The sequence below is a fragment of the Lepisma saccharinum genome, chromosome 2 (assembly GCF_977018435.1).
Source record: "Lepisma saccharinum chromosome 2, izLepSacc3.1, whole genome shotgun sequence".
Lineage (NCBI taxonomy): Eukaryota > Metazoa > Arthropoda > Insecta > Zygentoma > Lepismatidae > Lepisma > Lepisma saccharinum.
The window spans coordinates 28,865,327-28,889,582 of record NC_139230.1 but is presented as its reverse complement, the minus strand read 5'-3'; the positions used below and the strand labels follow the sequence as shown (position 1 = coordinate 28,889,582).

General features: G+C 37.6%; 1 protein-coding gene across 5 annotated transcripts in view; it reads right to left on the bottom strand.

Moving 5' to 3' along the window:
* Positions 1 to 24,256, bottom strand: part of Slob (Slowpoke binding protein) — a 395,646-nt gene that overhangs the window by 38,626 nt on the left and 332,764 nt on the right. For all 5 annotated transcript variants that reach the window (XM_083117203.1, XM_083117204.1, XM_083117201.1 and 2 more), the window contains one exon: positions 15,171 to 15,346. In XM_083117203.1, coding sequence (XP_082973329.1) covers positions 15,171 to 15,346 — 176 coding nt within the window. The remainder of the gene's footprint in view (positions 1 to 15,170; positions 15,347 to 24,256) is intronic.

Here is a 24,256-nt window from a genome sequence, read left to right as displayed (position 1 = left end):
TTCCTTAGATATTAAACGAGAAGACAAAAGTTTATGAAGAGAGAAGTAACATGCATTTCCTGAATTAAGCCTACTTTTTATTTCCTCTTTAATATAATTTTCATTTGTTAATATTACTCGTAAGTATTTGAATTTGGAAACTGGTTCAAATGAGTTGTTATCAATAATTAGAATTTGATTATTACCTAACACTTCGTTTCGGCCTGTAAGCATATATTTAGTTTTCTCTTTGCTAACTTCCAAACCTATCTCATTAGCAGTTTTGAAAAATATTTTAGCATTATTCTTAGTTGTATTTATATCATCCCCTAATAAGTCTACATCATCTGCATATGCTAACAACTGAGTCACATCATTTAATTTTAGTCCTTCGTTAGTTTCTTTTACCTTCCTAACAGCATATTCTAAGGCAAAATTAAAGAGCAATGGAGATATTGCATCTCCTTGTTTTAACTCATCATGAATTGCAAATTTGTCAGACACATTAATACTCACACGAATTTTACTTTCTGTTTCACTGGTGGATACTTTTATCATATTAACAAGCTTCTTAGGTATTCCAAACTCGACCAATATATTATATAATTTCTCTCTTTTGACCGAATCATATGCTTTTTTGAAATCAATGAAAAGCTGATGGACATTTTGATTATATTCCCACTTTTTCTCAAGTGTCTGTCTAATGTGAAAAATTTGATCTGTAGTTGATCTGTTACGTTTAAATCCACATTGATAATCACCTATAATTTCATTAGCATATGGGGTTAGTCTTGTTAAAAGAATGTTTAGATAATATTTTATATGTTGTTGAGAGTAGAGAAATTCCACGGTAATTATTGCAGTTCATTTTATCACCTTTTTTAAACACAGGAACAATTATGGATTCTTTCCACTGTTGAGGGATTTCTTCTTTATTCCATATTAAACAAATTAATTTATGAATTTGACATATTAACGAATTCCCACCATATTTAATTAACTCAGCTGGTATTAAAACAATGCCAGGTGCTTTGTTATTCTTTAGCCTTTTAGTAGCATCTTTAACTTCAGTCAAGTTAGGTTCTGGGACTAAAGGTTCTGCTGTGTGTACTTCATTTACTTCTGATTTATCTCCTATATGAACATTTAAAAGGTCATTAAAGTATATCTTCCATCTATTTAAAATATCACTTGGGTCAGCCAAAAAATCACCGTCTTTATCTTTTATCCAGTTTACTTTAGGTTGCCACCCCTTTCTAAATTCATTTACACCTTTATATAAATCTCTGATATTTTTGTTTTTGCTGTTTGTTTCAATTTCGTTAATTTTGCTTTTCAAGTAATCTCTTTTTTTACTTCTAAACTTCTCGTTTTATTCTATTATAATTGCTTAGATTTGTATCATCAGAGTTATTTAACCACCTAAGTCTAGCCTGATTTCTTATTTCTATTAGATTATGACATTCATTATCAAACCATGGCTTACTTTTTCTCGGTTTATGGTATCCTATACTTTCTTTAGCTGCTGATTCTATTGCATTACGTATGTACTCCCAATTCTTATTTACGTCTGTTTCATTTATATTTTCACTGCGAGTCTTTCTCTTAATTTAGCAATTACTAAATAATGGTCACTGGCACAGTCAGCACCTCTGTGTGAACGAACGTCAATTATACTAGTATGCCTTCTCTTATCAATGAGAATATGATCTATTTAATTATGAGTTTTACCATCTGGAGAAGACCAGGTATATTTATGGATATCTTTATGTTTAAATGTGGTACTTTTTACAATTAAATTCTTTGAGGTTGCAAAAGTTATCAATCTTATACCATTATCATTACTTAATTCATGAAGACTTTCTTTACCAATCGTGGGTTTAAATGTCTCTTCTTTGCCAATCTGTGCATTACAGTCACCTAACAGAATTTTCATATCATACTGAGAAAATTTATCAAAGACCTATTCTAATTATGTGAAACATTTGTAACAGTGCAATATGTAGAAGAAACCATTCAATAATGAAGGGGTTCCTATTTGTCGAGTGTCAAACAACTGTTTTTGACTCATAAAAAGTTCAGACAATTTTAATAATGTACACAGTATTCTACAGAAAGTCCTACGTAAGCAGTACAATGTCTGTAGTGGTGCAAGAGTCCTTCTTCCCTTATAGCAAGTAGTGTCCGAGCCGAGACGAAAAAGTAGGGACATGGATTAAAAGGAATGGACTGTCCCCATGGGCGTCGGGAGGGGGGGGTCGAACGGGTCGGTGGACCCCCCTGGAAATTGACATTGTTCATTTAAGGATACAAGAAAGCCGAAAGTTTGTTACTCTAATTGTTAAGAACAGAAATAAAGTTCATTTAGTTAGTATTCGAACAGAATAATCAAAGTAAAAATGCATTGGATCGAAAACGTTGAGTGAAAAAATACAGGAACAAGGTTCTACCATTCCAACCAAAGAACAAATGATTCCACAGTTTTCAAAATTCTAATAATTACAGTTGTAGATGAGAGGCCCCACAACACACTTTATATATAAAAAAAACCTAACATTTAAAGCCTTTTCTTGAACGAGACGTGCAAAAGCTAATATCAAAATGCATTCAAATACTAACTGCATAAAATGCCAAAGAAATAATGGAAAATAGTTATGCTGGTATTCACTCGTTTGGTGTCTCCCATTGACATAATAATAATAATTATTATTATAATTTATCACATCACCCCCACTGAAAGTATGGGGCGTTACCCCCACACCCCCTATACGCCTTCATGACGTGGTGCTAAGCACAGGGGAGCGTTTATTATTATTATTATTTCGAATAAAATTTATTTTTGTAGTTTGTAATATTTATTATTGTATAACAACATTTATAACCGTGGTAATAATCTTTATTATTTATCTACTATTCAACTTTTATCATTAGCCCGACCCCTCCCTGCAAAAATTTCTGGCAACGCCCATGACTGTCCCGACTAAATCGGAACGTCTCGTAACCTTGCATCAATGGTTATAGAACTAAAATAGCCCAATATTGCAGACTGCAGACTTCTAGAGCCTGCCTCTGTCAGAAACAACCTATTCTCTTGCGCAAGGACAAGATCGAAATTCGTGTAAAATTTGAAAGACTGTCAAAGTAATTTTTGTAGGTTTTTATACGTTCAAATTAAAAATTTTCATGGCTCGAGGGGGGGGGGGGTGGCCGCCCTGCCCCCCCCCCCTTGGGTACGGACCCGAGGAGGAGCACTTATCATCATCTGAAAGCAAGGATAAATAGTCAATGAACTATCAACACCACCCCTTTGACTCCTAAATTTAAGCGATCATCATCCAGAGAAATCTAAACTATATGTTTAATGAACACAGCGGTGAGCTGATTTACAGAGAAAATAAACTCGCTCGCTTCCAACGGGCGAAGATCGCTATTCCGCTACCGATGCTTATGGACAAGGCCTAGCGAGATAGCCCGCAAGCAGGCACGTATCTAGAAATATGTTTCGGGAGGGGGGTCTGAACCAAGTGTCTTAGGAATAATAACAGTAATAATAATAGTAATAATAATACTGTTTAATTAAAACAATTATATTAAATCATATTAATACTAATTACAATACATAAAATAATATATTATTACTAGCGGATTGCCCGCCGTTGCCCGGGTATTTATTTATCCCAATCTTCTATTAGACAGGAAAATAATGAATTCTAACTATAGTGTAAAATGAACTTGGGAGTTGAACGGCATTAGGAGTGTTACTATTCTTCTCAGCGGCCCCGAAAACTATGGATTCCACACTAATATCGGTCGTTTTCAATTATTTTTACATGTCACCCCTTCCCACCCCCACCCCTAGGGGTGCCAGGGGTGTCTTACCCCCACAGTATATCTTTCCAGATTGTAAGTCATATGTGTACCAAGTTTGGTTATCGTGAATGTCACCAATTAGCTCAGAGACTCCGAAAACTATGGATTGGACACTCGGTCATTTTTGACATTTTATTTTTCACCCCCTCTCACCCTCCATCCCCATAGGTGATGAACTTGAACGGCATTGGGAGTGTCACTATTCATCTTAGCGACCACGAAAACTATGGATTCCACACTGTCGGTCGTTTTCGATTATTTTTACATGTCACCCCTTCCCACCCCCACCACTATGGGTGCCAGGGGTGTCTTACCCCCACAGTATTTCTTTCGAGATTGCAAGTTATACGTGTCCCAAGTTTGGTTTAAATCGCCCCAGGCGTTCAAGAGTTATGCCGGAACAAACACTCACACACATTTTTATATACGTATATAGAAGATAGATTACTTCTTTAATATACAAAAATAAATCACAACTACCTAAAAAATATATTATATTGCTTTTTCACATGCATATGTTTTTTTGACGGTTAGAGTGTGAACTGGCACCTGTTTATTTAGATTGTTCTTTGTGTTTCGTGCGTAAAGATAGGAAAAATTCTTGTGGAATGATTAGGGCTATAAGAATTCCGATGGTGACGGACTGGTTAGCACAGTGCGCTACGATTTCTGATGTCCTGGGTTCGAATCCCACCGTGGGTATGGGGTAAAAAGACTGTAAAAGAATATATATAACAGCGCATATTCATTACGTAGCTTACCTGTAGTTAAGATTGGAATAATTTACATAAAAACAAGTGCCCTGGCAATCAGGGTTGTTAAAGGTCCAGGAACTCATAAATTCTACTGGGTTCCGCTGCAGGACCGGAACCTTTTTTCTCGCATAATTTAAATTCGGTCCAAGTTCCGTATTGTTTCATTGAAAAAGGTTCCTGGACCGTATTTTAATTGTTCCTGAAAAATGTTTCTGGGCCGTATTTAAATTGATGCGGGAATAAGGTTTCTGGACCGAATTGAAATTCTTCCTGAATAAAGGTCCCTGGACCGAATTGAAATTCTTCCGGAAAAAATGTTCCTGGACCGAATTGAAATGCTTTAAATATGAAAAGGTTATACACTGTCTAGAACTCATTTACGTTTACTGAATTTCTCTTCCAGTCAGGGATTGAATTTATTTACAATTCGTACACCAAGACTGACCGATTAAAAGTTGCCTTATAAAAATGTCCGTGAGTACGTTTACACTGGAATGTCACACTGCGGTTGTAGAAAGCGTATCGCAGGAAATAAATCATAACGCTGTTGTTCTCTCGTGGGCCACGTTCAAGAACTCCCTTGTCGAAGAATTATTGTACATAACGCAATGGACTATGTTTGAACTCAATGTGACGCCATGCTAAGAAACCCGTCATGTTGAAGCTAAACTTCACTTACACTCTTACTAAAGAGACCGCCAATTCTTCAGATGGAAAATCATAAATGAATCCTTGCCATGCACTAAAATATGTGTTAAGATAAGTGTTAAGATAGTTTTAAACAAAACGCTTCTTACGCTTGAAAAAATCTGGGAAAAGGACGGAATTATATACTCTTTGCCAAGACGACATAAATGTGTTTGAAAATAACGTATATATGCAGCCATATTCTACCAGATACACATAGAATATTTGAAATTGTTGATCAGTGCATAATCGGGTCCGCCTACGCTCACACGATGCATCGACACGTCACGAAATTGGTTGTCAAGAGCCCTAAACATGGCCCTCCTAATCTAACCACGTAGTCTCTTTTATTTTCCTTACTTTCCATATTTTTTTGCCACTTTTGGCTAATCACGAAGATGATTTGATTGTTGTTATTTATCATCGCTTTTCTGACACTTTGGCTAATCGCGATGTGATTAAATTGATAATGTGACACTTAAAAAGAATACCCATGCCAGGATTCAAACCCGGGAACCCTGGCGTCATAGCGCGCTGTGCTAATCATTCCGCCACGGAGGTTAGCGTTAGAAGGGTTAGGTTTGGTGCTGTTATTTTTTTATAGTCACGTGATGCATCAAGGCCGCTGTTGTCGAACACACCCAGTTCATGGAGACAAATCCGTACAGAATCTGTGAATCTACAGACAACGCATTCGTGAGTGACCCTCCCTTGACAAATATACTACAGGGTGGCCAGAAAGTCCCTTTACACCAGAACTAAATGCGCGTAACAATGTAAGATGGTAAGATTTTTAAGATTGTTTACCTCCCATCCTGATCATTGATATGGCAACAGTGGTCCTCACGTGAATTGCCACGTGGCTGCCGCGTAACTGTCCGCGGAGGAAGAATAAAAGTGTGTGCGTTGACCAGTTCATTGTCGCGCCTTTCCGTGTTTGGTGAACAACAATGGCAGATAACAGTGACTTTACTTTGAAGGAGCGCTTAGTGACAAATGTGTGGGTTCATGAACGGAAGCACAACAAGGAAAATATGCCGCAGGTGATGGATAGGTTTCGTGAACGGTTCAGTAAGGAGCCACCAAGTCGTCAGACTTTGATCACGTGGGACAAGAAAGCTTTTCGCCTGGGAAGTGTTTTGGATGCCCCTCGTTATGGTCCTGCATCAACCCGAAAGGAAACGTGTGCAGACGTTAGTGTGTCACCCTGCAAGTCGACTACAAAGCGTTCTGCAGAACTTGGAATTGCAAAGAGCACAATGCAGCTCCACATGGACGCATTCCGTCCAATGGCCATCAATGGGCATATCAAGCTGTGCAGGGATCATGGAGGTGCACATACGGATGTTTTGGACAACTAACTGTAAATATTATTCATGCAGGGATGAAATAAGTGGAGGTGTAAAGAGACTTTCTGGCCACCCTGTAGTACTTTGAATAAATAAATAATTTATTTTGGAACAAGTTAAGCTAAAGATCTGTATATAAGTAACATTAGTATCATCCCAGAGAGGATCAATGTATCAAAATTTCTAATTGAGACACGTTCAAGCGAGCAAAAGCATCCAAAATGCGGGAGAAAAAAAATATTGTTCGCAATTTCATTATAAAGTTAGTGTAAGATTGCGTTGACCCCCTTCATTACTAGTTCAAACTCAGTCCATTCGTGCTATAGTTATGTAGTTTTGTTCATACTTAATTAGAACTATTAAACAAATGTATTTCGGTTTATTGAGATATTTTTTATTATATTATATTGCTCCGTATAAATGGAATGTAAAGTTCTGACGTCCCTGCATTGTATGCCCTCACAATGAGCTCTGCACTGGACCCATAGCCGTGTATTCAATATTCTGGTGCCAATATCGCATGTAGACAAGCAAACTATATAATTCATTAAATCAATACGGCGAGCATATTTTATACACACGGTAAAATATAGGTGTGTCAGCTTCTTGCCATAATTATCAACTATGATTAAAATAATGGACAAGAGGAAGGAACGGCTGTTCGATTTTGAAGCATTGAAAGCAGTATTGAGCTCTTTCCGATATGTACAGTTGACGGTAAAGATAATAGTAGGAAACTTATCAACCAGCATGTTCAGTCACTATTTCCCACATTGTGAGCTTGAATTTAAATAAATATACCAATAAGCAGAGCACAACATCGGCTCTAGCATTAGTGCAATTCCACTTCTTAAAAAACATAAGAAAAAAGATAAAAATAGTCACGGATAATCATTACTAATCAAGGAGTCACAGCTCGATACCCGGTGGAGCACATACTGATCTCTATTTAAACTGTAGGACCAGTCCCGATTAGCCTATCTGTGCATATGTGAACTTACAAACAAAACTTCCTTCAGCCCCAAGCCACCAGATACGTGCTGATTAAACATAATAATACTAACTCTCAAACACCAATATTATACATGTATATTCATTTCCTTTTACCTGCAACCAACAACCTTTCGAACCATGAGCCGCGGCTGCTGTCTACTCTGTATAAACAACGCCTGTGTTGCAAACTTCGTAGTATTTTTCGCTTCCCGGAGTAGAAATATGAAATGCTTATCAGTGACGTACTCAAGAGAGTGTGTATGGGGATTCAGCACCCCATATACGAGGGCGATTCAATAATTATTGTCCCCGGCATACTTAAAGTATATGAATTGCAATGAATGATGGGGATATTGTAGCCTAATGTCTTAGATGCCTATATGCAAAATTTCAGAACCGTAGGTGCTATAGTAAATTTGTTTTTCACGTTTTAGGTGTGAGAGGTGGCACTTAGTTTGAAAAATGGAGAAAACCAAACAACGAGCTGTCATCAAGTACCTCCAGAAAAAGGGGCTAAGCCCAAAGGAGATTCATGAGGACTTGGTCAGTGTGTTGGGTGATGGGGCTCCTACCTACCAGGTGGTAAAAAACTGGTGCCGCGATTTCCGTTGCGGCAGGGAAAGCTGTCAACAGGCCCCTGGTGCTGGTCCTCCAACAACAGCATCCACCCCAGAAAACATTGATGCTGTGCATGACATGATTATGGCTGACAGAAGAATCACGGTGCAACAGTTAGCAGACATCATGCACATCTGTGTAGGCTCAGTGGAAACCATTGTGCATGAACACTTGGGATTCAGAAAGGTGTCAGCGCGATGGGTCCCTAAAATGTTATCCCGTGAACAACAGAAAGACAGAGTTCAATGTTCAAGGGCTGGTTTGGAGCTGATGGGGCAGACCTGAAGCAGTTCTGTGATAGATTTGTGACAGTGGATGTGACATGGCTCCACCACTATGATCCCGAGTCCAAACGACAGAGTATGGAGTGGCGGCACAGCAATTCACCTCCCCCCGCAAATTCAGGGTGCAAGCATCAGCACGCAAGGTTATGGCCACAATTTTTTGGGATGCGAAGGGTGTGCTCCTTATTGACTACCTGGTGGGACACACTGTTACTGGGGACTATTATGCAGCCCTAATCCCTAAGTTACGCGAAGCAATCAAGGAGAAACGGCGTGGGATGTTGCGGCGAAAAGTGCTGTTTCACCACGATAATGCTCCAGCACACAGAAGCCATGTTACTGGTGCCGCAAGCCATGCTGCTGGTTTCCATGTGTTGGAACACCCTCCCTACTCACCCGACCTCGCCCCTAGTGACTTTCATTTGTTCCCGAAGTCGAAGGAGCACCTCAAGGGGACGCATTTTCCCTCAAATGCTGCTGTTATGGACGCTGCGGAAGAATGTCTCACGGCTCAGCCACAGACATTCTTTGAAGCTGGCATAGTGGCTTTACAGCATAGGTGGAAGAAGTGCATTACTGTGAAGGGGGACTTTGTGGAAAAATAATACTGCCTATATGTCAGGGACAATAATTATTGAACCACCCTCGTATGTTATCGAAATGGGGAAAATATTGTTCCCTTCGCTTCTTGTGTTTGTATTTATCTTACATCGCTTTTCTGCCTCTTTAGTCTAACAGTGACAATAAGGATGAATGGTGATTAGATTAAATTAATAAAAAATCACTGCTAATCCCCTCGAAAATTAATTGTAATAACACAAGAGTAAAATATAAACATATGGAATAGTTGGTAATTATTGAATACCGAAGTATTCCTTTGGTGCGTGTCGTTATGTATCAGAAATCTAATAAACCACTTGATGGTAAGCAACCATGAGTTGGGAGACTGCTTTCGTGGTAGTTGGACATTTTAAGTGGTGCACAAAGAAAAATAACTGTTTCTGGGATTCCAGAAAGCTTGTAAGGCACGTGTTTAAGTTCGAATATGTATATTCTATTTGCAGGTATTATTGTGTTAATATTTTGTTGGAATGTGCACATTTCAAGGTTTCAATAAGCCAAGTGTTTACTTATTTGTCTAATAATAATAATTGTGAAGGACTGAAGAGTGACAAATATTTATGTACTCAAACTATAAGAAGATTCCTTCTTTCAGATCAGTAGTCTTACTGAGAATAGGAAGAAAACTGGAAATATCGTGGAGGCTCGCCGTCAGGGGTGTGCGACGTGTACCACCGCACAGGGCGCTTTGAAGGGCGTCGCACTTCCGAACTATGATGTTATTGAATAGTTTATACATTCGCGTATTGTGCCAAAGTCATCATATTTGAATAGAATGAAGGAAAGAAAAGAAAACTTCCATCTACGATCAACGGAACTAAGTAGTACAATAGGGAGCTGTGAAAAGAAATTTCCTCCGTAATACAGTTGAATTTCTTGTTACAGACAACTAGGCGTCTATTCTCCTCCAATATGTGCCATGTCACCAGTAAAAATTCACCGATAAGAAACAGCGGCAAGTTTGTTTTATTTGTGAACCAAACTTTCTACTGATTTCCCGTCTAGAGAATACAGGCGCCGTAACATGAGTCTTCGTGTTGCAACCAAATTTGAGGGTGTTCTGCTTCCCGCGCTCTTCGATTTTATGATGTAGCTAAATTGGAAAAATATAAAATAAGATGACAGACCGAGGGAAAACTGTCCTGTAGTTTTGACAATACGGTCCTCAAAAATACATTTTCTATCCTGAATGTATGCAGCCACGCGGCACAGATTCACAGTTGACATTGACAGTTATACATTCTGTCGGAAAAATACAAAAAATGTTCCTATGATGCGTATAGACTGTAACATATGGATGCCAAGACTGCTCTCTGTAATGTGAATACATCTGGACAAAACTTAAGAGGCCATTCTTTTATCCAAGAATGTAAAGAAATGAATGCGGTATGTGCATAATTTGAGGGGGAGGGACTGAACCCCTTGACTTCACCTTGTGATTGTGAGTCTGCTTGCCTGATAATGTTCCCCATACTGTACTATCAATTGTGATAAGTTTCCCGAAATATAAATTGAACGCCGACCTCCATAATGGAGTGGCTAGCACAGTGCGCTACGACGGCAGGAGACCAGGGTTCGAATCCAGGCCTCAGTATGGGTGATCTGAGTGTCCCTTTATTTATTTCATCATATCATCACTCATCCTCATCGTTGCGATTAGCAAAAGTGGCGTGAAATAACCTCAATCAATAAAAATGTGACAGTGAGAAAGGCGAGTTCTGGCTCACTTACTGCTTCACTATGCCCCAAGATTGCATTATTTTGTTTTACTCTTTCCTGGTTATATTATCCGGAAGCATACAGAGTTAGGAAAAATACTGTACTTAGTGTGTAAGTGAGCCAAAGCAGATACGATTGTCTTGTCTTGTCATCTTCCATCAAACTATGGAAGAACGCCTGGTAATGTAACATCCTACGCACGGAGAACGGTGGTGCTAGAGTTACTTTGAGGAGTCCTTTACGTATATTCCCTAATATTTCGAAGATGTTACAAGAAAACGTTTTCTTTACCCGTCTCACATTTTCTTTCTTGCTAGCTAGGTGCAAAAGGACTTATAAGACAGACTGTACAGGGTGAACGATGTCAGTAATAGGTTGTGTTTTGTACAGCGTATATTGATAACACTTATATTTTAAATTGTATCTTCTGCAAATATGCTGTATAAAGGAAAAAAACTGCCGGATTACTAATTGAGGCAAGTATACATTGCACATTCACCAGTGCTGAAATCTATTTCCGTTCTAGATGTATTATGCAAACAATATAGCAATGTAAACAATGTAGTTGAGACTGGCCAGTGGGTACATGAATACTGACGCGCTTGCACTTGCAGTGGGAAGGAAACAGACAGTCTTGTAATCGAGAAGAAGATCGACATGGCAAGCAGCGTCTGGTATTTCTGTTATTTTTAAAGCATTAACCTGACTTTCTGGAAATAAATACTTTCGGAGTTTCAACTTTCCATTTCCTCCGTTACAGTCCTACGTGGGGCACCACTACGCAAGTTTCAGAATAAACCAAATGAACAGTCAAATTAAGAGCTTAAGCATATTACCAGGAACAGAGCCCCAATAAAGAATAAATAGCATCGTCTCTACCCCCCTCCCCGCCCCGTTTGAGTTTCAACTAATGTGGCTCAACGAGAACCGGCGCTGTAATGAATAAAGCATTTGCGCAGGCAGCCATTAGTTCAAAGGATCGATGTGGGTCGAGCAAACGTGGTGTGTGGGATGTTACGGTCACATGTTGGCCTGAACGCAGAAAGGAATATCAGACACAATGGAAAATCGATATCGTAAGTATTGTAAAAGTTGGAGAGAATCACCACGTGCAAGATGAATTTTCAAGAAATATTGATTTTGAACAGTAGAAAGCACATCTCGCTAACGTGAATGATCCAAAAATAGAAAAAGGACTTACAAAATTTCACAAAGCAAACCTACAAAATTTCATACAATTGAGATTTAATCAGGAAAACATCTGGAGAAGTGTTTATTATTTACTACAGGAATTAATAGTTAGTTTATTTCTTTGAGATCTGAGCATAAATTAAGCCAAATATAGCACTAGATATAGTTTACACATGTTTTATGTACACTTCTCCAAATGTTAATTGACCGCCCTGAGAGATTTCTAAGTCCAGAAATCGTTAATTTGGCAACATAGCTCTAGAGAACCAGCAGAGAGTAGCCAACTTTACTGCAGCCCCTCTACTAAGCAACAAACACTTTCGTGAAAGATTTACATTCTTGATTATAACATGAAGTCAGATACTACATTCGCTCAACATATTAATAGAGAACAAAACGGAAAACTGAAGTGTGAGGAATAATTTAAGAGAATACTTGCGATTCGGCAGTTAAAATTGGAATCAGAGAAACTATTGTGAGGTTGAAAACACTGCACTGGCTCGTGGTCCACCTGGAGGAAATAGCTGTCAAGTTTGAACACAAAAGAGCATAATTACGAAGAGTTTATGCAAATAAAATATAACACCACCTTGCAAAGTGCTGTGCAATGAGCGAAAATTAATAATTCTCACAATTTGCAGCGAAAATGTGTTCGTCGCATAGAAAAGTGGTAGCTTGCGCAATCATCAACACGTTTCAAGGCATTTGCTACAAGCGATGTTGTAGAATATTGGTCAAGTACTCGCGTCATAGATATCCTTTTCTCTTAGGAATTAAGGGTCGGGGGTTCAAATCCAAAACTCTCCATTTTTTTAAATTTTAGGTATGGCATTCAGATACATTGAGTATGGAGTTTAGTAATTAAGTTGAATAAGTGTTTCAGATTGTTGGCAAAAAATAATTCGGTGTGGAATTCGATGAATGTTTCCAGTAGCTCAATGTATTTGTTTGTTCTTTTTCTTTTTGGCAGTGCCGGACCCTGTGGCCAAGTGGTTAGCACACCGCGCTGCGACGCCAAGGGTTCCGGGTTCGAATCCCGCTCGGGCTTGGTTGTTTGTGAATGTCCATTCATCAATTTCATCATTTCATCACTCATACCTATCTTCGCAAATTAGCCAAGAGGCACAATACGCGAAGTAAAATAAACTAAATCAATCAAATCAATCAATCAATCTTTCTGGCAGTAAAGTTTACAATTGAGAGATGAGATTTATTTCAAAACACTAACTTTCCGCTCAATCTAGGCATGCTACATGTGAAAGTCTGCAATTATTTTGAAACTAATTTACACAACACATCCTTGATTAATATCACCATTCACTCTTAGTAGTTTTTTATTATTTTTTTGAAAATCAACAGGAGCATTGATGAATTTGGATCGAGAAATACCTAAATCATTGTAGTATTCCAACAAAGTATTTGGTCACCATTAAATCTTCCTAACTTACATAGGAACGAACTAAACACCCCTCACAAATGTGCACACAATTCTTTTTAACAGGACAGTTTTACAATGCAGTCTTTCATCTCAACATTAATTTTAAAAGGTTTCTCAAGCACCACACTCACTTGCGTCATTGCAAAAATTTGATATGTGCACAACAAAAGGTAGTTGTCATAGCAACGCTAAAAGGAAAATTAAACATTAAAATGTGTTAACTGTACTTTACGCCGCTCTCGTTTTACCACCACATCATCCACAAACCCCCAGTATTATCGACTTTTCACAACATATTTTTTATTTACTTAAAACGTCAATATTATTACATAACTTGTTTTTACAGTGACCGATCCAATTTCTTCTAGTGCTGCTGTCGACCTTGATTCCATTCGATATGACAAGAATGGCGTCTATGCACATTTCTTACAATCGATCTATCTACATAGATATTTTGATAATGCAACAATACAGCAGCAAATATATCAGTAACCATGAGACAGAGAGGGGGAGAGGGATTGAACGGAGTATGTAGCATATATTAGGAAATGACTCAAACAAACAAACAAACACACACACACACACCTACCTTACGAGCTAGGATTCGAGGTTTATTCTGATACAAAATAATTTAACAAAACTTTACTTGAATAAATTCAAGATGGCATTCGTACAACACACCAGGATTGAGGTAATGAAAGTGAAATTTATTTGCAATCGAAATCTTGCAGGAGTACGTACGCTTCTGGTTGAAATAACCGCTACTGATGTATTCCAAGTTTAGAATACACCATGACACATTATATTAGATTATTCATGTTCTCGCTCGCTATCTTAGATTGAGATCATGATATTGCACTTGTGGATAACATCGTAAAAATATCGTTTCAAACCCTACAAAAATTATGTCGCAAATTCAATCATTTTTCTATTTATTCCGCTGTCATACAAGAAACTGGATAGAGTACAATTTCTACTTGTATACTTTCCATTTTTCTCACTAGTTCACGCTGATAAAATTTGCACTTCATTGGTGAATATTTCACATTCGAAGGACCTGTATTAGTAATATAACATTCAGAGACGTGATCTGATAGCAGATCACATTACTTCTATTTTTGAAATAAAGGGAGGGAGTTAATTAGAAAAATACAGTATCAAATGTGGAGCAAAAAAGTATTACTTTTAACCTTATAATGATTAATAAATATAAAGAAATATTGCTAAAATACAGAAATGCAAATCAAATAAATCTGTATTCATTGTGCTACGTGTATTAAGTCAGTTTAGAATACACCATGACACATTATATTAGACATGAAATGTTTATTCATGAAATTGTTTTATTTTTATTTTTATAGCAGTCTTACTTTGATTAGGTTCAGATTAGAAATATAATCAGATTTACGTCTCTGTTTACGATTTTTATTTGTCTACCCTTAAAATTTTATATTAAACTGTACGATGGCTCGACTTTTATGAGCGAACCGATCAACTACAAGTAATTAACTGAATAAAAACTAAACAAGAGCATTGTTACTTTTCAATTATTGCCTCATGTTGCGAGAAAAATAACCTCTCAATTTAGATGATATTCCAAACTGAATAAACACATGCACTGCAATACTTTAAAGACACTTTTCACGCTCAGATATCACTCACTTACCAATGTCATTGAGCTGTTCCAGGAGGACATATCTGGTGGAGGATCGCAGATAAGTCTGACACGTGCTGTGAGCCCGCTCTCGCGCAGCCGACCTCTGAGCCTTCCTCTCCAGCTCCAGTCGCTCCTGGAGATTTGAATCATCCTCCAAAGCCGTGTACTCGTAGCGGCCGCCGTGCCTGGAGAAACAAAACAGACCACGTGAAAGCAGGAATAAGGAAGCATCTGGTTTCTCGCAGTGGAGCATTTACAATACTGTAGTGAATTTGTACTGTACACTTCAAAGACAACGAAAAGAAGCAAGAAGGTTTTAAAGCTATCCTCAGTGTGCAGTAGTTAGGGTAACGTGATGCAATTTCTAGAATGTTTCTCTGGTCTAGTTACCTCATACATTTCATCAATTCATCAGTTGTCTTCTACACTCTGTCTCTCTGGAGCAAGTGAACGAAAACAAGTCTCTGCGCAAGTAGTGACGCGAGACGGCTCCACCAATAAATACGAGAGACGGAACGGTATTGCGTGAATGGGGGGGGGGGAAGTTTTAAGCCTTCGAGCAGCGTGTACTGCTTCGCTGTGCTCACTCGATCCACCCCCCCTCTCTCTCTCTGCCGCTATGCGTGGCCTTGCTCCAGAGATAGGGGGGACAGGGTTTACAACTGTAGAAACGCGACTGAAAGTAGCTAAATACAAGAAACGTGTTTTGTTATTTAACGTTTGTTAATGCAAACGATGAAAATTACATGAAATAGATGAAAAACAAACGTATTGAATACTAATACCTTGGCCAAGACTCGAATTCAGAGCCTTGAGAGGCGAGACTGAATGCTGTGGTTTTAGAATTCCGTTGATAAAATTTCGAAATTTCCTGAAACAGGATATTACTACTGTCATTTATTCGTTATTTGTGTAAATATGTAATATTATTCTGGACTTTCTGCTGTCATTTCCACAAGAAACAGGTCTATGTAACTGCAGTACTGCAACTGATTGATTGATTTAGTTTGATTGATTGATTTAGTTTATTTTACTTCGCGTTTTGTGCCTCTTGGCTAATTTGCGAAGATGGGGATGAGTGATGAAATGATGAAATTGATGAATAGACATTCACAAACAACCAAGCCCGACCGGGATTCGAACCCGGGACCCTTGGCGTCGCAGCGCGATGTGCTAACCAATCGGCCACAGGGTCGGGCAGCAGTACTGCAACTGTCGGAAGAAGTTTTTGTGCCCAAAGGACCTATGTATATCGAAAAAGGCACACGGTGTCTGGATAAAAGTAAATCAGATGACCACTTCTTGTTCCATAACAACAAAGAAAGTTATTTTCCTGAAGAAAAGTCATCATGGTTCATTGTTACCTTGTACTCAACATTATATATATATATATATATATAATCATTCATTTTCTCTATTTGATTTAAGTCGACGATACTAAAATACAGTTTCAGGGTCAGTAAGCTGAATAAAGTTTTATATGCTAGACTCCACTGAAATTTGGCGCATTGCACAGTTGATCGGATCCCACTTTAAGCTGTAGATCCAGTTTCGATGAGCCTATATCTGAATAAAGTGAAATTAAAACAATAATTCAATTATATTCTACAGAAATTTGGAAACTATATAATTTTCCAGATACTCAATTAGGAACGAAATCTGCTTGAAAACGCTCGTAATCTGTCAAATTTGCCATATGTCCAGTTTCATTCACATAAAGGATACACACATTTTATGTAAAAATATAATTTTTTATTTGGTTATTTTTATTTTTGCAAGGTCACGCTCATACACACCTATACTTTCTAAGTATTGTAAATCACTATTTGGATAAAATTTAAATGGTGTGATTCATTTCGAGTCCTATGATGGAACCAGATGAAACGTGTAATATGTATATACATTTATTTTAAAAGTTTACTACAATTTGCTATATCTGGCGATATACAATATTTCTGTGTGTAGTAGATAATACACGAAAGACAATAAATGAGAATGAACAAACATAAGACACGGAAATAGTACTTTCTCTTCAATAACCATTTTCATTTCCAGCTTCAACCTATTGTTATTATATATTCATAGTGTACGCGTTGAATTAGTCTTGCAGCATGACAACTGGCCATCTCCTGTCGTCGTATCTTGTAATTTTATACGATTTCGAAATGACATTTTTCGATATTCTCAGAGCTTTGTGTAAGAAGCAGGCACAGAAAACGTTCTCACTGCGCCGGAAATCAACTTCTCCCCACGTCAGAAGGAAACTTTTGAGTTGGAAGTTTAAATCATTGAAGACAAAACCAAAGATTTGTGGGTGTAGTTTCCCCCACGAACATATCAGCACGGACGAATAAATTTCAATGGAAACTTGTCACGTCCAAACAAGGGGGGAGAGAAATATTCAAGTTATCGGGAAAGGCACGTGCAGTTTGGCATATTTGGGAGAGGAGGGATGGTTCATCCCGATTTTATACGATAAAACTTCAAGCTAAAAAATAGTTTCACATGCCACTAGGAAGGAATTATAGCTTTTACAATATCGATTTTTCTGTCATTTGGTACGAGGGTGCAATGTGACATCGGCAGAAATTTCGAATTGAACACCAAGTGTATTTGCGTATGGAGCGACAGTTTTGATTTTACAATTACCATATCTCAAACTTGTCTTTAAACAAAAACATAATCAACTGAATTATCTAAAGTTTTGATAAGAAAAAATATCACGTTCCTCATCTTATGTATAAAAACATAACACACTGAACCCACAGTTTCAAGTAGGTTCCATCATAAATTGAACGAAGAACCTTTTCATTAAAAAGCATTGACTTTTGGGCTGGTCACATATTGATTGATTTGGTTCGTTTTACTTCGTTCTTCTGCAACTTCTGGCTAATCGCGAAGATGAGGATGAGTGATGATATGGTGAAGTTGATGAAGGGACAGTCACAAAGAACGCCCATGCCCAGGCAGACCTAAATTTGAACCAGCGAATCTTGGCGTCGTAGCGCGATGTGATAACCACTCCGCCACGGAGTCGCATACAGAAAAGTAAAAATGCATGATAAGTATCACACCCACCATGGATATTTTATTCTCTTATATTGTAAAGAATATGCTGACATATGTGCATACAACTACTTGTGAGTGTGCATATAATCGTATATTACTTGCTTCTTAGAGATTTCTGGTAATGATGGAATATTAAGTAATAGAGTTAGTTTCTTCAGCTATTGACTTAAGACAATATATGATGAAGAAAATATTAACTAAACAAATTAAAATTTTATCAACCTCGATAGACCATTAGTAATTCACTTCGGGTTTCCTTAATTTTTTTAATTTTTGTTATTTAGCGTCGCTTTTCTACCACTGTTTGCTAATCGCGACGATGAGAATGATTGATTATATGATGAAAGTGTGTGCCTCATTGTGCTTCTGTGTTTCTTGCCAGAGCGAAAAAGAAGCTTCGCAATCTGTTGGATGACCTGCGAAATTCCTTTGAAATATATTGGCAATAATTTTGCGTATTATTATTATGCAACGGGTCTAATAACAAATGCTTTTTGTCACAACAATGAATTCCATGTTGTGTAATTTAAATTCCTTTATAGGCTATTTACATTGTATCTGAATTTGCGATTAAATTTTACACTCAATTATTTCTTCAATGTATTCGATAACAATCTACGTAAAGTAAACATTGTTAAACGATATCTCCGTTTCTATTTCTAATAGCAAGTTTCAGCACTTTCCTAAAGGAAAATCGATTTGTCCGACCAACGTGCTGGTTTGTATCTATCAAAAAGTGAACACATGCTTATTAAAACATATGAATGCGATGGGTCTAACATTTGAAAAAAATATATTGTGTCCTCTTGGGAAGATTTACCCTCACGTTTCTGCTGTCTTGTCTACAGGAGAAAATTTATGTTACTCTTCAGTATAAGTTTTTAATTACTCATCTACTCACATGTAATTTTGTTTGTTGATTATGCAACTTCCAATGAATTGTACAAGAATAAGGCATGTTCCACATCGAAGTCGCATGCTACGTGCTACATGCTTCCTAGAAAAATGTTCGAACTATTAATTTAAAAGTATTCGGAAGCAAATAGAAAGCACACGTGCACAACTACGTTCCTTGAGGTGGAATTTGGTTTAGCCGATTTAAGCTATGTAAATTAACAAAACAAGATTTTGGTGATTGCATTATTATGCATGATTAATATGTTAAAATACTTAAACTGATTGATACTAATTGGGAGGATTATAACAATTCACTCCATAAAGTAAGTCTGTAACAAAAGTAGAAGGAAAACTAGACATAATTATTTTAGGATTGTTTTAAATCAAATAAATGCACAGGATAATAGGAATTGTAGCCTACGGTTAAGAGTGGGCTCTAAACTCTGATCGGAAATCGAACACACATCTCCTTCAAAGACAATAACATTAGTCACTATGCTATCTTTAAGTACCTAATTATTACTTGAATAATACAATTACTGGATCTCTAATGGCGTTGTGTTAACGTCGTCGCATTGTAATGAAGGTATACCGGGTTCGATACATAGTGGAGGCACAGTGTTTCGGATTTAATAAAATTGACAATATTTAAGTCAAGACTGAATGAGGTATATTTTAAATTTGTAACCAACTTTCTCGCATTTCGCTGAACGGATGCTCAAATTACATACGTGAAATATGTGGATAAATATGGGATTCAAAACTTTAAGGCAGCACTTGCTGTACCAAGATTTTGTGGTAGACCTTTGGTGACAAAAAATGTGTAACAACACTCCAAATACAAACGTTTGGCGTCAGAAGTAACTTCAAACAGTTTTATGATGAGCCTCTGTGCCACAGAGTCAAGACGAGTGGGAATAACTTGTAAATCCGTACAAAAAATTCTTGAAATTGCCCATCGTTAAACTTTTCCCCAAAGAGTATACACAACTTACACTATATATGAAGCGTCTGGCACATCTAGAGGGGAACCTCAGGCAGAGAAGCTTGCACAGCCGACTGTTTAACTGCCTGTATATGCTGCAACCTGCCGTACAGTGGGGTTTCTTTGGTTGCCAGCTTAAGAGGATAAAAATTACGTTGCTAATTTTGCTCAAAGTGCTTCCTCATTTATTTTATTCTTATACTTTGTCTCGACTATTTCTGGAGCAAGGCCGCGCATAGCGGCAGAGAGAGAGAGAGAGGGGGGGGAGTCGAGTGTGCAATACGAAGTAGTACACGCTGCTGGGAGGGCTGGTAACTGCAGTCTCTTTCCCCCGTTCACGCAATCCTATTCCCTCTCACGTGTTTATTGATGGAGCCGTCTCGCGTCCCTACTTGCGAAGAGACTTTCTTTCGTTCGCTTGCTCCATAGGTAGCCTAGCCGGGACAGAGTATAGGTCATTTACTTTTAGATTTACTGGTGGTTAATTTAGCTGAACTGATTAGGGATTAAACTAGTAATTAAGTTAGGATTTAGCACATTCTTATAATGAAATTCATTACGTACGGAGATTAATCAGAACATCACACATACAATGGCAAAGGGGCAAGGGGGGCGCGAAGTCAGATAGAAGGAAAGTGGGACAAAGGAAGAGAGATCAAGAATAGGCCAGAGTGAGTGAGTGAGAGAGAGAGAGAGAGAGAGAGAGAGAGAGAGAGAGAGAGAGAGAGAGAGAGAGAGAGAGAATATGAGACAGAAATTGTTCTCAGACGAGGTGTAAATGATCGCGTGCATGCAACTAGGCATGCTAGGCTAATCACCGTGTATGTGCTACATGCTGCGCTTGGCAATATCCTCTTGTAATATTCATAGGCTGTTGAATATTTATGCATTGGCATATTGTGCTTGTTTACCTGATCTAACGGCTGTGGGCTTACTGGAACACTTACTGGACGTAGAGAGCGTGTAGTCGCGCGTTTGTTTCTTAATGTTTCAAGATTTAAAGCTTTTATCTTTGACTTTTTACGCTTTTGGTAGCTTTACAAAGAAAGGAATGTGGATATGGGAGTTTTATCAGGAATGAGCAAGTTGTTAGGTCTTACTATGGTAAAAAAAGTTTCCTATCACCTTACTCTTTGTTTTACTTCTATTTGATGCGGCTATGAAGCAATTTCGCTAGCCAAGGAAATAACCTGAGTAAGGGAGCAGTTGACTCCCAAAACGTAGTTTGGCATACTGTACATACTCACAAACCATAAGTAAACTATATTTTGTTAGTTTTAAATATATTTTTTAAATACTTAATATTCTTAAATCTAAAATCTGCCTATGCATTCAGAATTTCATGAAATAGAGTGGTTTTAAATGCGATTAAACATAAAACTCTTATTTCAAATAGCTATTTTCCTATTTCCGAGTTATAAATGGCTAAGAAATTGCGCAAAACTCATTGTCGACAAAGCGACAAAGTGGAGTACGTGTAAAAGTTTGCAATTTTGAGCTATTACTACGTCGTTACTATTCCTAATGGGAAGTGGCGACAAATAGCATTTTCACTTCTTCAGGACTTTCCATCTTCTTCTGCTGTGTAGAGTATAGTATTTAGAATATACACTTCTTCTACGACCATTCAAGCATGATTTAATACCACAAGCTTATATTTTACGTGATTTCAAATTCTGACTGTTCTCTTCTCACATAGACCCTCTTGTTGGTGAAAATTGGGAATTTGCTTATATTTTTAAGAATTTGTCTCACAATTACACTTAGCTGAAAAGACTAAAATTCTACATGGAAAGGTTATTATGATGTCTCCAAATATGAACATATAACTAGGTTAAGTTCCCTTTTTATAAGTTTTTATACCATCATACTTTTTTCATTCATGTATATTTGAACGAAGTCCCCATTGTCCCTCAGATTTTAAACTTTCTTACGAAGTCCGTGCTGTTTATAATATAGACTACATTTACGAAAAAGTGAATAATTTTAAGCTTTGAGGGAAATATTGATCTACATTATTAAATGCTAGTATAACTGGCACGTTTCTATCTGAAGTTGAAAGAAAGTTAAGATGTGGTCATCTTCTTCAATGAATTACTACTGATCAACGAAGATAGGAGAGGGTGATAGTTTATTTCGCTTTAGAAGGCCTCTATCCCCACTTGACAAACTATTTATGATAACGCGCATATATGCACACGATTACCATCCTTAAACTTTCGAAAGTGCTAGAGAGTATAAAATCTTTTTCCCCTTCTGTGTATTCACATAACCAAAAGAGCAAATTAATACCTTTGTAGCAACTAGAAGGGAAGTTCTTTCAGAGAATATCGAGCATTATTATAAAAATTACAATGACAACAATGCAGAGAACGAGTGAAGAAGTCATTATAAGGTTATAAAACGTGTTTGGATGACCACGTATTTCTTGTAGGTTAGCTATCCTGTAATCTTCATGATAAGAATCTGCACAGCAGTAAGAGATGCTTGGTTAGATTTTTAAGGTACACACGACCTTCCGTTTTTGGAAAGGTCAGCGCCAAGTATAAAGAGAAAACCATGAAATTCTTGTAGGTTCAAAGAGCAATCTTTGAAAGTGATGCTTTAATACCACTTTAGGGTGTTCTCTACATTGTAACACGACACCACAATAAGGACTGTAGGTTGACAAGGCTCTAGTGACTGATATCACAGCTATGGTGTGTAGTTTCTCTTACCTATTTCGTACAATGTGCAATACTTTTAATCTTCTTTGTGGTTTATCTCAGTCACTCCAGGCGATTGCCCTTTACCAAAGGGCATGGATTCTTCAATTTACTATTTCAAAGGATGGAAGGAACAGGGCACTCATATATCCCACCATGGTTAACATAGCAGTATAAAAAACTATAATAAATAGGTAAACAACAATATACTTGTCTTTATCTGGGGAATTTATTTTAGGCATAGATAGTTTTTCTATTTTAATGTTAATGATGTGTAAATATCTGTGTACATTTGTTGCCATTTTACAATTCCAAGTCCAGAGGATAATATATATTTTTTTAATCTTAAGAAAACAAAATCCCGTTTAGTCCATAACATTGTTGTAATTTTGCTAGCCAGAGAGACCAACACTTTATACAGTTCTCGGTGGTCATAGGCATACATGTTTGTTCGAATCACGATATCGCGAGTGAAGGTTCCGGATTCGAATCCTGGCCTGGGCATTGGCGTTATTTGCGAGTGTCGATTTAATCTATTTTCTTCATAGCGTCACGATCAGCCTAAGGCGGCAGGAAATTGGCCTAAATATAAAACGATACAAACACACACACGACGCTGTTTTTCAAGTTGCGAGTCATATTTATACCCATACGTAAAATGTAAATATGAAAATATGAAAGTGGATAAGATAACCAAACATTCAAACCTTGTGCAAGTTACACAGGTAACGTAGCTAATACATAATTTAAGTGACTCAATTGTAGGTTAAAAACACAGATCATTGTAAAATTAACACGGTGATTTTTACTTTATTAAATTAAGGTGCACTTTCAAACAAGGCTAGCAAGTAGTGAACTGTGTGCATACCTCTGACTGAGTTCAGTCGCACGATCATCGAGTTCTTTGTTGTAAAGAATCCATGTTTTGCCAGTCCTCGCTGGCGTCAGGTCAGTTACGCTTAGAGCCCGGAGTTTCATGTCACAGAGTAAAGACAACTAACTGTTGTCACCTTGCGGTAGTCGATAGTACAAAAAAGGTGGGGGGAAGGGAAAGAGGGAAAGTATCCATGCGCACTTCCTGCAAGTCTTGCTCTGATTCGTCAGAAGGCACGAGATCAACAGTGAGTTCCCGCGAATGATCCTCGCTCATTTTATTGCGGGAACTCTCGTTAACCTTATCGAGTTTACAAATGTCGCAATTTTTCAGTTATTATTATAGGTTTTCCTTTGTACCAGTGCTTCTGTAACGGCGACGGTAGAAATTGAAAATTTCAATTCAAATTCAATTTCTTTAAGGCACGAAATATTCCTCGCAGATGAAGATGAAGCGAGCTTTTGAAGATTGAACTGCTTCGCGTAGGTTCCGGTCCTAGAGTTGAGTTAGATCCAAATGGGCTCCAATCGAGAATTAAGCCTATGATTTCTTGATTACAAAGTGA